Source organism: Ananas comosus, linkage group 12, assembly GCF_001540865.1.
Source record: "Ananas comosus cultivar F153 linkage group 12, ASM154086v1, whole genome shotgun sequence".
Taxonomy (NCBI): Eukaryota; Viridiplantae; Streptophyta; class Magnoliopsida; order Poales; family Bromeliaceae; genus Ananas; species Ananas comosus.
Window position 1 is genome coordinate 4,861,909 of NC_033632.1, and position 15,716 is coordinate 4,877,624.

Sequence of the window (15,716 nt, forward strand, 5' to 3'; positions counted from 1 at the left end):
TTTCGATTCTAGGGCATCGAACGAGCATTTATAGCGTGGCCCCGAGTAGTCGGGGCACGGTTCGGTTAAAGGCGGTTTTTGGGGTACAAACACCTGAACCGAACCGGATCCTGCGGCTTTTTGGGAAAATATGAACCGGAAACGAACTTGAGACGATCCATAAATTGAATCGAACCGAACCGGAGCGGTGGATTGCATCGCTTCACGTTCTTATACGTTGTAAGAGGAAAAGCATTCTATAATAAGCTCTATGAGAGGAGTAGAAAGTGCATTTGCAATTTAATATTGTGCTTTTTTATATGAATAATGTAACTGAGAAAAAAAAAAATTATGCATGATACACCATAAGTTAGAAACCTAGTTATTTTATATTTTCAGTTAAGTTTATTTTTTAAAAAAAAATATGAATAAAGTGGATAGCATGTATGCTAAGGGCTGGCAAATTAGCAAGCCGGCTCATGTTTTGCTTGGTATTGAGCTCGCTCAAGCTCGACTCGAAATTAAAAGAGCTGAGACCGACTGTTCCTAGCGCAAGTGGCAAAAGAGGTTTGGTGATTGGTATTCGAGATCCATATTCGAATTCTAGTTGATTCACATTTCTAGCTAAATTTATTTCTAAATGAAATAAACAACGCAGGTAGCATGCTACATTTCTTTCAAAAATAAAAATTAAAATTAAAAGAGCTGAGCTTGAATAGAAAAAAAAAACTTGAAATTTATTTCAAGCCGAGCTTGAAAATTACTGGACTTATTCGAATTGAGCTTGAATAATTATATATATATATATAGAATTTATATATATATATATATAAATTATATATATATATATAAATTAACCCTAGAATGTGGGCCCCTAGGGTTAAGTGAGTGGTTGGTTGAATAGTATAATCTAACGAGTACAAATAATCAGAAGGTTAAATTTAACGGTGGAAAACTCGATAGCACCAAATTCTTGGTACTATCGATAGTATCCCAGCGGATTTTAACTATATATATTATTATATATATATATTAATATATATATTTATAGAGTCCGGCCTGTGGTATTATCGATGGAGTACAAGAATTAGTCTATCGAGTTTTCACCGTTAGATTTACAATCAATTATTTTTCGTACGACTTACTATTCAACCACCACTCACTTAACCCTAGAGGCCCACACTACATCCTAACACCCATCTACTCAATATAAGGGCTAAAAATGCAATACAAATAGCTTTGGTGCTATTGTGAAAAAAACTATTCCCGTCTAATTCTATATATATATATATATATATATATATATATCTATAAACCTATATGAAACCTTAATATCTTTTGCCACGTGGCAACCTATGCTTCATTCTCATTACCTCTCCTTAAACCAAATCCTTTATTCTATAAAGTAATTAGCAACTTAAACAAATAAAAATCTCTAAATTAATGCACATTTAATTTGACCGTTTTTCTTTCTAGAAGAGCTTCATTCTCGTAACCTCTCCTTAAACCAAACCCTTTATTCTCATAATAATCCAACGTTTTCATATATATAAAGTAATTAGTAACTGAAAGTAATTAGTGCTTTATGCTCTTCTTTAAACAAATAAAAATCTCTAAATTAATGCATATTTAATTTGACCGTTTTTCTTTCTAGGAGTAGAGTATTTAAATAAAGTTTCCAATAGAAATTAAATGTGAGAATTAAATCCCCCATTTACTCTTTTCTATATTATCTCTTATTTTGCATAGATAACGGTTACAAAAATTTTTAATTATAAGTGCACTATAAATATCCACTAGAGTAGAATAAAAAATTTGTCAAATTTTTGGTCAATAATACTTTTTTTTTTCTTGCTTTCCCAACATAGTAGATTACCTTATTCATTTGATAGAGAATAAGATAATCAATTAAAGACTTAAGTGTAAGTTAACCAATTTTTTTTTCTTTATTTTTTTTCTTTTTTTTCCTTCAGGAAGCAAAGATCATATTAATTTTTAATATACTATACCACAAAGATTTGATATGTTCATCTATAGATAATTTATTATCACCTATATATGATATAGCCTATACTTTATATAGGCGAAAAATAATCTCCGGTATTATATTTGATACATTTAAATTTCACATACCTTCTGCAATTCTTTTAGTTTGATTTTGTCATCATTTTTCTATTAATTTGCATATTTTTAGATTTTTTTGTGTGTTTTTATATTTACTATGTTTTTAAATATTATTTTGTTACTATTTTTTAAAGCTAGTTTTATTTTTTGTAAGAAAAATGAAATAAAAATAACACAACTATCAAATCGATTTTTTTTGTGTGTTTTTATATTTATTGAGATTTTAATTTTTTGATTTATTTAAAATATCAAGATGTTAAAATTGTTAAGCTTTTTCAAAATCGATTTGATAGTTGTGTTATTTTTATTTCATTTTTCTTACAAAAAATAAAACTAGCTTTAAAAAATAGTAACAAAATAATATTTATCACCGTAGTAAATATAAATTTTTATTTGTTAATATATAATAAAAATTATTTGTGAAATTTCTTGCATCGTACTGATTTACTTACTATCTAATATTATGTTTTTTTTTTAAATTTGGAAAAAAATATATACTGACTCTATATTAAAGGAGAGTTCCATCATATCTCCGTGTCCTCTCCATTCTCCTATATTCACTTCAAGAAAAATTGAAAACATCTTGTCTACAATAATATAACATGCACCAAATTTTTTTCTTAATTTGAAATTAAAATATAATTTAGCATATATAATCTACATGATATAAAGAGATAATCAGTTTATGTACCAAATATTATAGAGTTTAAATTTAAAAAATAGTGATATATCAATATGGTGTTTAAGAAATAATATACACCCGGAGCATGGAATGATTCTCCTCCCAACCCATTCCTCATGTATAAATAAGTTGCCTACACCCTGTCTATAAATATTACATATACCAACCCTAATTTTGAATAATTAATACTATAAAATTAAAATATAATTTCAATGCGATCTATACTCTATTGGAAGCCTCCATATAAAAAATTAGTTATTACAGTTTAAATTTTTATATCAGCTTTTTTAAAATAAAGTACATAAAATTTACTTATACACCCGGTGTAACAAATAGTATCATTTCCTTTAATATAGGTAAAAAAATATAGATACCCTATTTAATTATAATTTCTAATTTTTTAATTTTAATTTTTATACTTAGTTAAATTAAAATGATCAAAGATAATTATTAAAATTATTAAATCCGGTGAACCTATTAATAAATTTAATTAATTTATAAAATTTTTGATAAAATTATTTTAGTCAAAATATTAAAAGTTTAGAAAGTCTTATACAACTATTAAACACTTTGAAATAGACAACTTAAAATTATTTTTTAATTATGATTAATTATATTAATTAAACAAAATATTTATTAAAATTTGTATAAATTAACATTTTTAAAGTTACTGAAATACTACAAATTATTTATTAAAATTTATATAAATTAAAATATTTAAATTTGCTAAAATATTATCTACCCGCCGCGAAGCGCGGGCCTGGCCTACACTAGTATATATATTAATTAGTGTAGAGATATTATACTATCAAATGTATAAGAAAATTGGTACTTTTAATTTTTTGGTCTTTGTAGGAATTACAACATTCTAACGAGGATTGTAATTCCTCTCTTTGAAATTTAATTTTTTTAAAAAAAGAATAGTATTAAAAAAGTAAAAAATTGAGAAGAGTAGTGAAGTTGGGGATTGGACGATGAGATTGTAAAATTATCATCCCCATTTGGATTGTAGGGCTTGTGTTGTTGCAAAAAAAAAAAATATTGTAGGATGATCCCCTCAACGATTTGCCGTTTTGAACTGCCTCTTCAATTTTAACCTTTTGGTATTAGACTTCTTTAATGTTTAATTTTTTAAAAATAATTTTAATGTAATAGATTAAAAATATAATAAAATTTTTTTCTAGATTTAATAATAATCTTAATTATTTATTAAGAACTAAAGCTAAGATAATTGATAGCTAATATTCTAGAATTTAACAAAATTTTTTATTACAGTCAAATCAAAGTATCGGATTCCTACGGAGATAATTGAAAGTTCCAATTGAAAATAATTCTTTTGACCAGAGAATTTAGAACTTGGGGGTTTATTTTCGATCCATCGAAACTTATTTTATAGATCCGAGGAAATTAATCTAATACCTACCTAAAATTTATCGAATATTTATTTTAGTATTCTTTAATTTAAATTTTTACAGGGTACGACAGTAATACACTTTAAATCATAGAATACTAAAGTAAAAAAGTACAAAATCACAGAGATAGTATTTGTTATTTTTGTTTGCTCCAGCTTTTCGTCACCTAATAACATTAGAGGTAAATTGCTTATATACCGCTAAAAGTTTCGGACTTTCTTGTTTATTCCGTTTAAAAGGTTAAAAAAAAAATTCTTTTAACGTTTCAAGTTCTTTCAAATATATTTTTAGAGTTAAATTCTGTTAGTGCACTATTTTGCCCTTTCAAATATATCCTTCTAGATACTAATTTTTCTTATTTACCCTTAAGTTAGGGGCAAAAGAAGTTTTGTCTTTTTGCACTTTCAGATATACTCTTCTACCGCTACGAACTTTTTTTTATTTACCCTTAAATTAGGGGGAAGTAAAATATTTTGACTTATTTTTAACTCTAGTAGAAATTTAATCCGAATTTAATCCGAGTAACTTAACAGGTACTAACAGCAGAGTAATTTTTGAATAATGGAGAAATATACGAGAAAAATATTTGAAATAAAAAAATAAAAATATATAAAATATTTCAGAAGTGTTGAAGGGTATATATATAGATAATTATCCCTAAATATTAAACACCCCTCAATGCCAAACCAGCTCTAAAGCATTCCTCCACAATACCAAAAAATATACTCTTTACAGAGATCCACTGTTTTACACTTCAGCCCAAGTCCTTCAGGTTAAAGCAAAGTTAAAGCAAATTGGACCTGACACCAAGTTGGGCCATAAACCTAAAGTGTGGTGTAAAATTGGATGTGAACCCACCACTATTAAAGAACACAACAAAAGGGGTGATAAAAACAAAAAGGATGACACAAACATAGAGGACTTTGTAGTTCCCCTCTCTGGTCCCAGCTATTGGACCATTTGATAGGTAATTTTCCTTTCCAATTGCATTCACATTGGCTCTAAGGTTGGAACTTAGACTTTGTCTATGAGGTCCCAAGGATGAGATTACTATCTTTAAAATACTATAATTTTTTTGAGATCATAATTGAATGTCGGAATTAGTTATGCAGTAATGATTTTAAATATATTTTTTTTGTTTAGTAGTCATACACTTATACCCGCGAACCTCTCTTCTTTCTTAGATTTCATAATTTTAAACGCGCATGTGAGGGATCGAACCTCCCGATCTATCTCTTAATAGGCAATACGAAGTACCAGCCAACTAGGCTAAAAATGGTAGTTACTTTATTTTCATTCAACTTAAAGAGTCCTTTTGTAGAACACTTTAATCCGTGTGAGGTTGGACCTATATAAGTCACGCACATCTTCTCTCCACAGCATAGTGAATCAAACTGGCCCTACGAGATCGTTTATTTTTACTGATTTAGAGCAATTTAGATTGTATATTTCACGCTTGTAGTGTGAATTTGGTATAAATTTAATACAAACTTATCTACCATTTCAGTTGAAAGCGTGCTAAAAAAATTTATATATATATGACAAAACTCATGGTACTGTAACAGACCCTACTAGTTGGGAGTTTAGGATAATTCGTCCACTTCAACAACCTCTCTTACAACTTAAAAGTTGTTTGGCAACGATTTGAATAATCTTAAACAGAAAATACGAAGAATTTTTCAAAATATTAGAAATTATTAAACCGACAGCACTTATATAAATATTGAATACAAAAATCGTATCATCACTTTTTAAGAGATATTTATTTTCAGGCGTTTAATTTTATGTTCATTTGATGCACAAAAAAATAACATTGAAAACGTATAAAATTTAGTTTTTACATAACTTAGATGATCGAGATCACATTCAACGGTACCAATCGTCAGTTTACAAATTCTGTCATTTGAAAATAAATCGACAGTAAACATAATCGCTTAAACTCTTTTAGTATTTTGTGGTCTCCGTCTGTTATTTCTTTTGTTCATGAAATTGCTACCAGCCAAACCATCTTGTTGACTCAGAAAGACTGCATGGCCTTTAATTGTCTGGCTGAGAGCTGGCCTATCTAAATGTGTGCTTCTTCAGCGTGCGGATGCTGGAAGCCACGTACGCCATCTTGATTTCAAAGTCATGGTTGCGTCTCATTCCAGATTTCTGGACTCTACGGATCACAGTTTCTTTCAAGTAAACCCAGATCGCTCTCCGAATTTGTGCGTTGGTGATCTAAACAAATTTAAGACAGTTCCACACCAGAGTTACTCGCATCCGTCCCGACGAAAATTCATTGAGTTTCTTACAATAACTTTTTTTTTAGAAATAGACAGCACGCTAACCACTTCGTTTATTTCATTTAAAAATAAACTTAGCTGAAAATGTGAATCAATTAGGAATCAAACTTGGGTCTCGGATACCAACCATCAAACCCTTTGCCACTTGCTCTAGGAACGGTCGGTGAGTTCCTTTCAATAATTAAAAATGCAGTACGGTTGAAGACGCAATAGTTGAAACTATATATGTATATCTAGTTGGATTTAATGCAGACTGTAAATAATTTATTTGGTTGCATGTAGTTAAAAAAAGCATTCATAAAATAATTTTATTATTTTATGTATTCGGGGATGAGATTACATTCTATGTAGAAAATAAAATATTTTTTTGCTTAAAAAGTGATTAAGGAGGTAAGATTATATTTTGTTTAAAATTATTTTTTTAACTGTTGCAGTTAAAACTGTAGTCAATTTGAATGTAGTTTTAACCGCTACAGTACCTACCTCAAACAGTTCTAGCTACAGCAGTTAAATTCAAACATATCAAGTCAAACACCGAATTGAATTTGAATGTACTAACAACTGTAGTACAGTTGTAAGTATATACAACCAAATAGCCCATAAGTCTTTGTTTGCTAACAATTAGAACACTAAATTTCACATGGGTAAATATGCCTGGCGCAATACAAATTTTGTATGAAATGCCACTTAAATAGAAAGTTTTTGCCTGTGCGGACTCCTTACAGAGTTTTAGTCCCATTTAAACAAATTCCTAGGTATCGTTTGAAGCGAGAATAAGTTTTTTATTATTATTTTTGAGATAGATACAACTTCAGTATAAGTGGAAATAATATCAATTTTATATTTGAAAAAAAATTAAATATTTTTTAGGAGTAGGGTTACTAGACTATTAGGAGTATAGCAGGTCTTGTACTCCTATGTTCATAATTATTCATTAATTTTGATGGATGGTTAGCGTGAGAGAGAGAAGAAAAATTAGCGAGAAGAAAAATTTTCTCATTTTCTTACTCGAAAAGAGACAAAATCCTCATCCTGATTCCAGCGTGTACATAGAAAAACATGTACTCATGAGTTGAAACTTTGAAAAATTTTTCCAATTCCTTCTTCTTCCTCTCTCCCATATGCACTATACTTCACCTCTCTTTATACTGAGTTTTATATTTCTTTTGTACTTTTTGTTAGATCTCTCAAAGCTATTTGGATTCGTATTGTACCATCCTAAAAACGTGTCGACGGAGCGTAAGGTGGTTGTTATATCGCTATAAACGATTGCTGGAGTCTCACACGTGGAGGGGCAATCTCGCTTGTAGGACAGTGCTTTCGCACAGCTCGACTCATAGGCATCGTCTAAACCTCTTTTCTCTATAATATTTTCTACACAATCCGTCCGTATAATTTTTCAAAAACAAAAGTTAAAATTATTTTCTTTTAGAATTATTTAAAAAATAAATTATTCAAGCTAAATTTATATTTGCATATTATATAATTACATATTTTATTATCAATCTAAATTACTTATATATATATATACATATTAAAATAATTAGTTCATAATTATATATATGTTGATATTTCATTTTTTTTCTTATTTTTTATAATTATTATATATTAAAATTTATATTAAAACATTAGTGTTAAAATTATCGGCTCGGTTCAACACTAGGATAATCAATAGCCCGATTTAAAAAAACAAAAAAAAAAATGAAATATCAACCTCATTCTAATGAACATTTTTTAAAGCATAGGCTATATTATAATAAATATGCCCTATACATCCAAAAAAAACAAAAGACAACAACGACATCACACACCACAAATTACTAGCTATATCCCAAATGTTTTTCTTTAACAGTTGTTCTCTTGGCTTTCACCCTCAGCATCTCCCTTGTTCTCCACCACACCCTCCTCTCCTCCCTCCTTCCCCTTCTCCTTCTCCTCCTCCACTCTCTTCCTCCCAAACAGCACCTCCATGTCCTCCAAGCTCCTTCCCCGCGTCTCCGGCAAGAAGACGTAAAAGAACACCCAACCCATCGCCGCGACCCCCGCGTAGAGGAAGAAGCTCCCGGAGATGGTGATGGCGTTGTAGAGCGAGATGAAGGTCATGGTTATCACCCCGCTCATGACCCGGTTCATGCCCGTCCCCATGCTGGCTCCCTGCGCCCGCAGCCGCAGCGGGAATATCTCCGAGCTGTACACCCACGCGATCGGCCCCAGCCCGATCGAGAACGACCCCACGAAGCTGAGCACCGCCGCAATCGCCACCGCAGCAGCAGCACCCCCGTGACCGTCGCTGTGGTCGTGGGCGCGATCGTCAATAATGCGGAGGGCGGAGGCGAGGGCGAGGAGGGAGGCGACCATGCCGCCGGCGCTGGCGAGGAGGAGCGGGCGGCGGCCGACGCGGTCGAGGAAGAAGGTGGCGACGAGGATGAAGGCTGTCTTGGTGAAGCCGACGGCGACGGTGGCACCGAGGGAGTTGGAGTCGGAGCGGATGCCGGCCTTCTGGAACACGCGCGGGCTGTACAGCACCACCGAGTCGATGCCCGACGCCTGCTGGAAGAACTGCAGCCCGAGGGCCGCCAGCAGGATCCGCCGCACCGACGGCGTCGGCCGCACCAGCAGCTCCCGCCACACCCCCTCCCCGCGCCTGCGCTTCGCGTGCTCGCCCAGGCTCTCTTTTATCTCCTGTCGGTGTAGCACAATATTATATAAAGTTAGCGGGCTTTTTTCTTTTTTTTTTTTTACTTCAGAAGATATTTTAGAAAATAATGTTTTTTTTCAAAAAATAAAATTTCATTCCTTTTTCAGAAATCAAACGCCTCCTGATTAAAAAAAAAATATTTTTTAAATTTAATTATTAGAGATGAACGGTTGTTTCATATGGAAGCACCTGTAAACGGAGCTCGGCCTCGTCGGGGCCGCCGGTGGTCTTGGCGAGCACGCGGCGCGCATCGTCGAGGCGGCCCTGCATGACGAGCCAGCGGGGGGACTCCGGCATGGCGAGCACTCCGGCGCCGAGGAAGACGGGCGGGACGGCGCCGGCGAGGAACATGGCGCGCCAGCCGAGGCGGAGGGGCAGCTTCGCGAAGGCGAAGTTGGCCACGTACCCGAGGAGGACGCCGGAGTTGATGAACACCTCCGGGAAGGACGTGAGCGCGCCGCGCGACGCCGCGGGGGAGAGCTCGGCCGTATACACGGGCGCGATCATCAGCGCGTACCCGACGCCGACCCCCGCCACGAAGCGGCCGACCATCAGCACGGCGTAGTCCGGGGCGAGGCCCATCGTCAGCGCCCCCGCGAAGAAGATGGCGGCCGCCAGCACCATGGTGTAGCGCCGCCCGATCCAGTCCGAGGTGCGGCCCGCCGCCAGCGACCCCAGCAGCGAGTACAGGTTGATGACCCCCGCCAGTATCTCGATCTGCGTGTCCGTCACCCTCAGGTCCTCCTTGATGAAGAGCTGCGCCCCGCTCATCACCGCGACGTCTATAAACCAAAGCAAACAATCGCATCATGCATATATTTCTCTTTACTAAAAAAAAAGAAGAAAGGAGGGTAATTAATAATGGTGTTAGAATTAGTTACCGTAGCCGATGAGGATGGTGGTCATGGAGGCGAGCATGGCGCAGGCGAGGGCGTACTTGTTTCGCCTGGGCTTAATATCCAAGCTGGCCATGGATGGAGCAGTACTTTTCGGAGGAGTGGAGGTGGTGTTGGTGGTGGTGGTGCTGAGTTGTGTTGTTGGGTTCTGCTCCTCCATTGTTTTTGGGAGGAGAGGAGAGCGATAGTGTGAGGGGAGGGAGTGAATGGAGATGGCTATATGTAACTAGTCAAATTTGATTGTGTATAATATTAGTAAAACAGAGTCCACATGATTAGCAAGTAGTAGTATCGGTCTACTAGACCAAGATCACTAGTAATCTTCTATCTATCTCATCTTTATTTTTAGAGTCATACGGCACAATAATAATACATACTAAATTTAGAGTACATTTTCTCGCAAATTACATTAACTTTAGCTCCAAAATTAATATGGATCACGTCATGAGAAAAGAATAAGTCACCTAACAAGTTATTTTTATAATATTTATCTTTATTGTTATTTTTAACTGAAAATAAATAAAAAATAATTAAGATAAAACTTGACTTGTAAATAACTGAGAGGCCCCTGCTTTAATTACATGTGAAATAACCGTTGTACTCTAAATATTTAAACAGCCAGTAAATAATATTTATATATTTTTTATTTAACATAAATCATAGAAGTATGAAGTTATGCCTCCGACTTCAAAATAAAAAGGATTTGGGCATGCATGCGACCTACAAAGGGGAAACTTTGGACCAGGTCCATGGAGTTCTAACGTTGGTCCGGACCTCAAAAAAATATATAAATAAATGAAAATAATTCTAAACTTGGAGGCTTGGTCCAGAAGGAAACTTATTTCTATATTATTTTTTTAATTCTTTTATTAGTACTTGGTACTGAATACATGAAATTTATTTTTATTCAAATAAAAAAATATTTTGTTGATGTATTTAACAAATACAATTTTATTGAAAATAAACCATATTTTAATTGAATTTTATTCTATTTTTATTTTCGTTAGATAATAAGAAATTATTTCAACGCGATTGATATTCTCATTCCATCCTTCATTTTATTGTTAAAAAAAAGTATAACTAATTTAAAGAAGAAAATTGAATGACCATTTCTGTAACAAGAAAACCTTCAAATCTTTTTGAATCAATCTAAATTTCGTGGTACCAAACAAAAAATTTAGAATAACTACAGTTTTAATTCTTTAAAAACATTATAGTTTTTAAGATAGGCTAAGAAATTGTAAAGGTCTGTTTAGTTTGTGGTATTCTTGAAATTTTCAGGAACAAGGGATAGGAATTTAAAATTTTCATATTTAAATCACCATAAGATCTGATGAAGTAGGAATTTATGATTAATCACAAAAAGTGAGAATTCTAAACCCACCCCTCTATTTTTTTTCCGTGAAAATTTAATTTTAATGTCCTAAATTAAATACCCTATTTAAATTATATATATATATATATATATATATATTATATTATATTATATATATATATAATATATATATATATATATAAAAGAACCCATTTTTCCTTTGTTGAAAAAAAGGAGAAAATGACAAATTAGCTTAATTCTAAAAGTAAAGAAAATTTAAATTAATGATTTAATTAGTGCAAAATTTACACCTAAATTCGGGATTTCATCAAATTTTTTTAAAATTGGTAATAATTTAGATTATCAAAAATATTCTCGACATGAAATAATTTTTTAACCTACTATATATTAAAATGACACTTTTATTCTTTATTGATCAAGGATTAAGATCTTTTTTATTCTTTATAAAATAAAGTACCGAATCATTTCTCATGACCCTTTTTAACCTACTAGGTAATTTCTGTGTTGAACTAAATACAAAATTAATATATTTTTATTTATTTTAAAATTATATTAAATAAAAATATTTTATATGATAGAAATTTAATTATGAGAATATTTTGCGAAGCATTACATTTTTAGCGAAAAATTTATAAATCAAACGAAAAAGTTTAGAATGCACCGATAATATTGCTGATGTAACGCCACTAACTAATCAGATTATTTTTTTGATTCATCCATCCCATTATAATTATTAAAAAATCTTTTTATAATATTTTTTTTATAAAAAACTATAATTAACTAATTATTAATGATATAGTATAAATATAGTACAGTAGACAATTTCTAATCAAACAGGGGTGAATGCGACACCTTTCTCTTATCTCCAAAATTTAACTCTACTCAATGAGTAGATTTAATTTTTCTACTCAACTGCGGCTTGAAGAATTGGAAATAATATATAGGGAGTGAGACTTGAGAGTGGCCGTTAGAGAAGGGTATTTTAAATATTTTTATATTTAACACACCGCATTTGAATTCGCATCTAAAAGAAACACAGATGCGGATATGGTTCCATCAAATATCTCGATATATTCAACTATTTTTATCCCTATGGAACGATCATGAGAAAAAAAAGCAGAGAGCATTAACGAATTTATGGATGCAAATAGATTCGGGTTGGTGGAACTCCTGTTCTGATTCGTTTCGAATCAAACGGTAATTGGGAATCAAAAATATTTTTTAAAAAAACTTATTTCAAATTCATTCCTATTTGGTAAAACGTAAAGCAAAAAAATTACTTTCTTTCATAATGAAACATAAATAAAAACAAAAAATAGAATAAAAGTTAATTCGTCCATTTGTAATTTGTATTCAATGCGTAGTATACGCGTAAATAACTCTCTCCGACAAACTAGTCAATGATTAATTAGCTGGTTTTTTTCTACTTCCAAAAGCGATTCTCTGCTTGGTGGCCCAGCACGTGCTTTGACGAAGAAGAGGAAATGATCATACGATGACACCAAATAAGCAAAGAGTGTTAATTAATAACGGATCCTAGGTAACAACCCGATTACCGAATCCAAATCCTACCTCAAAAGTCAGGTTCAGATCTCTGAGTCTCAAAAAGTGTCTGTTTAGTTCTGCTAACTAAGGGTATCAACGAGCCGAGCACGAACAGACTCGTTAAAGTATTGAGCTGAAAGGTTCAGAAACAAGCCGAACACGAGCTAGTTCACGAACAATAGATTAAAAGAATTAGAAAGAATATAGAAAGGAAATAGTTTTTTTGATTTTACTTATTAGATTTTGATGTAATTGTTGAAATAAATATAAGTTATATGTGTTCGAGCTGTTATTGAGCTAATTCCAGCTTGTGTTCAGCTTGTTTATTAAACGAGCTGAAAAATTCAACTCGTGTTCGGCTTGTTTATTAGACGAGTGATTCGATCTCGAGCTCATTTCGAGCCAAATACGACCTGGCATCCGCACAGTGAGCTAGATTGCCACCCTTAGGTTCTGCTTATGTTTCTCTTTTCAACTATACATACCGATTTGTAGAAGAGTGTTTACAAATTCATCATGCATCTTCTACACATAGGAACACATTTTCGAAAAGAAACTTTAAGTGGGAAGCTCCCAATGATTTGTCTTCAAGTGTAACTTTTATCTTCTTTTGAAGATTAAAAATTATACTTCTAGGATTTATAAATATATTTGAATTTCAATATTAAAAAATACTCAAGGAATCAACGTATGGAGATAAAATAAATACGTAACAGTGGATTGAGGCATCCCAATTGAGGCGTCGTTGGAAAGCTCCTCACTATTTTTTTTTTTTTTTTTTTGAGAGATAGGTAGTACGTTATTCGTTTCGTTTATTTCATTTAGAAATAAACTTAGCTAGAAATGTGAATCGACTAGGATTCGAACTTGAGTCTCAGGTACCAACCACCAAACCCTTTATCGCTTGCTCTAGGGACGGTCGGTTCCCACTAAATTTTCATCCCATACTTTACCATTAGTAAATGAACTTAAAATACAAAACTCGTTCCGACAATTATATTCAATTACATTAATTTAATTGCATAAAAAATTAAACTATTGCAAATATATTATATTATAATATTTTGTGCAGTTGTAATAATGCAAATTATTATATTATTTACTAATTTATTACCACATGATTAATAGCAACAATTTGCAGTAGTTTTTGTTTGTTGCATGACAATTATCATTTATAACTAATGGCTATCAATTACAGCAGTTTTTATTATTGAAAAAGAATGAAATCCTAATAGTGACTTTACTTAGACTTCGTTTGAGATTACGGGGAGATTACGTTACGTGTGATGACAAAAGTACGATATAAAAATATCATGTTTGTTTCCGTACGTAACAATGTATTACTCAGAAGCACATTCTTATATGTTTTTACCCTAACGCCATTTTACGTAATAACGTTAGATGGATCTCAATATCAAACTAAGTCTTAGAATACTGTGTTGATGAAAATTCAAATTTCTGTGCGGTATTTGTTCTAACATACTGAGCTTTAATTTGTTTCAATTAGCAAAATGATCTATAATTTTTGTTTCAAAAGGGGTTTTTAATAGATTCAGTATAATTCCTAAAACAAAACAACCAAATAAATATTCGGTTAACTTATCATCTCCCGGAGATGACATGACGTACTATTTTATTTTTCAATTTAAAATAATTTGAGATTATATAGTAGATTGAGTGAATATTAATTATTATAAAATTTTTTATTAATAGCTGAATTAGCTGTCACACTATTATTTTATCAAAATTATTTAAAATTTAGTCAATAATCCAATTGTAGTAAAAGTAAAAATTAAATAAATCGATTGAAACAAATTAAACTTTGCTAGTCTAAAATTTATCCATTACAAATGAATAAACGTACGAAAAGATATCTACACATGGCCATTAGTGAGATTCATACATTATATTATACTAGTTATAATACATGTACATTACATTTGTAAATTAAATTAAATATAAATATAAAATTAAAATTAAAATAAATTTTGAATTTGTATTTGACTTAAATGGTTATTGATGACGTGAGTCAATTTTATAATCAGTTTATTTTTTAAATTTGATTTGCTTCTAAGTATGTTTCAAATTTACTTGTACCATAAATATTTTTTATGTGATCTATAACATATTTTTTATGTATACTCAAAATTTAAAATTTTTTATTAATTTTAAATTTTAAACCAAAGTTTCAATTTAGAGTAAAATTTACAAATCAAACTCAAAATTTAAAGTTAATCTCTGATCCATTATATGAATTTAATTAATTGTTGATTTGATAGGTATTTTTAAAACAATTGATTATTCAAACCTGATTTATTTTTATTTAGTTATTTTTTTTATAGAGTGTATGGAATATTCTTTTATAGCATTTAAAATTTCATCTGTCAACTAAAAGTTACCTATTCATTTCATATATACATAGTATAGATTTATTAAATTTGCGCTAAAGTGAATAACAATAAATTTGATAGATCATATTAAAAATTTTATCTGTTTAAACGTAAAAATTTATTTTGAAGTATATTATAAAAATTTTAGTAATTGAAATATATAATTATAAAAAATTAATAATATTTTGTGTTATATATTATTGTAATTTTGGATATTTTTATAGATTTTAACTTTTTTCTAGCATTTGGATATAATTTCCTTAAATTAGAAGAATTTATATTTATATATCTACAATTATGATTGAAAAAAAATTAAATAAAAAAACTATAATTGTGATTAGGATATAATTGGTGGATTTAAAATAA

The 15,716-nt window shown here is 31.5% G+C and overlaps 1 protein-coding gene across 1 annotated transcript; it reads right to left on the reverse strand.

The window, feature by feature from the left end:
- LOC109717931 (polyol transporter 5-like) lies at positions 8,146-10,273 on the reverse strand. Its single transcript, XM_020243893.1, has 4 exons — positions 10,065-10,273; positions 9,373-9,965; positions 8,271-9,167; positions 8,146-8,185 (listed from the first exon to the last, which is right to left on the reverse strand). The coding sequence occupies exons 1-3, from the start codon at positions 10,237-10,239 to the stop codon at positions 8,331-8,333; spliced, it is 1,605 nt and encodes a 534-aa protein (XP_020099482.1). The 5' UTR covers positions 10,240-10,273; the 3' UTR covers positions 8,146-8,185; positions 8,271-8,330.

What these genes read in the sequence shown, in the direction of transcription:
- LOC109717931 (XM_020243893.1), bottom strand. Translation starts at nt 10,239, where the DNA reads ATGGAGGAGCAGAACCCAACAACACAACTCAGCACCACCACCACCAAC. An exon ending in CACCATCCTCATCGGCTACG is followed by an intron (nt 9,966 to 10,064) that starts GTAACTAATTCT and finishes TTTGGTTTATAG; the next exon opens with ACGTCGCGGTGATGAGCGGG. An exon ending in AGGCCGAGCTCCGTTTACAG is followed by an intron (nt 9,168 to 9,372) that starts GTGCTTCCATAT and finishes CTACACCGACAG; the next exon opens with GAGATAAAAGAGAGCCTGGG.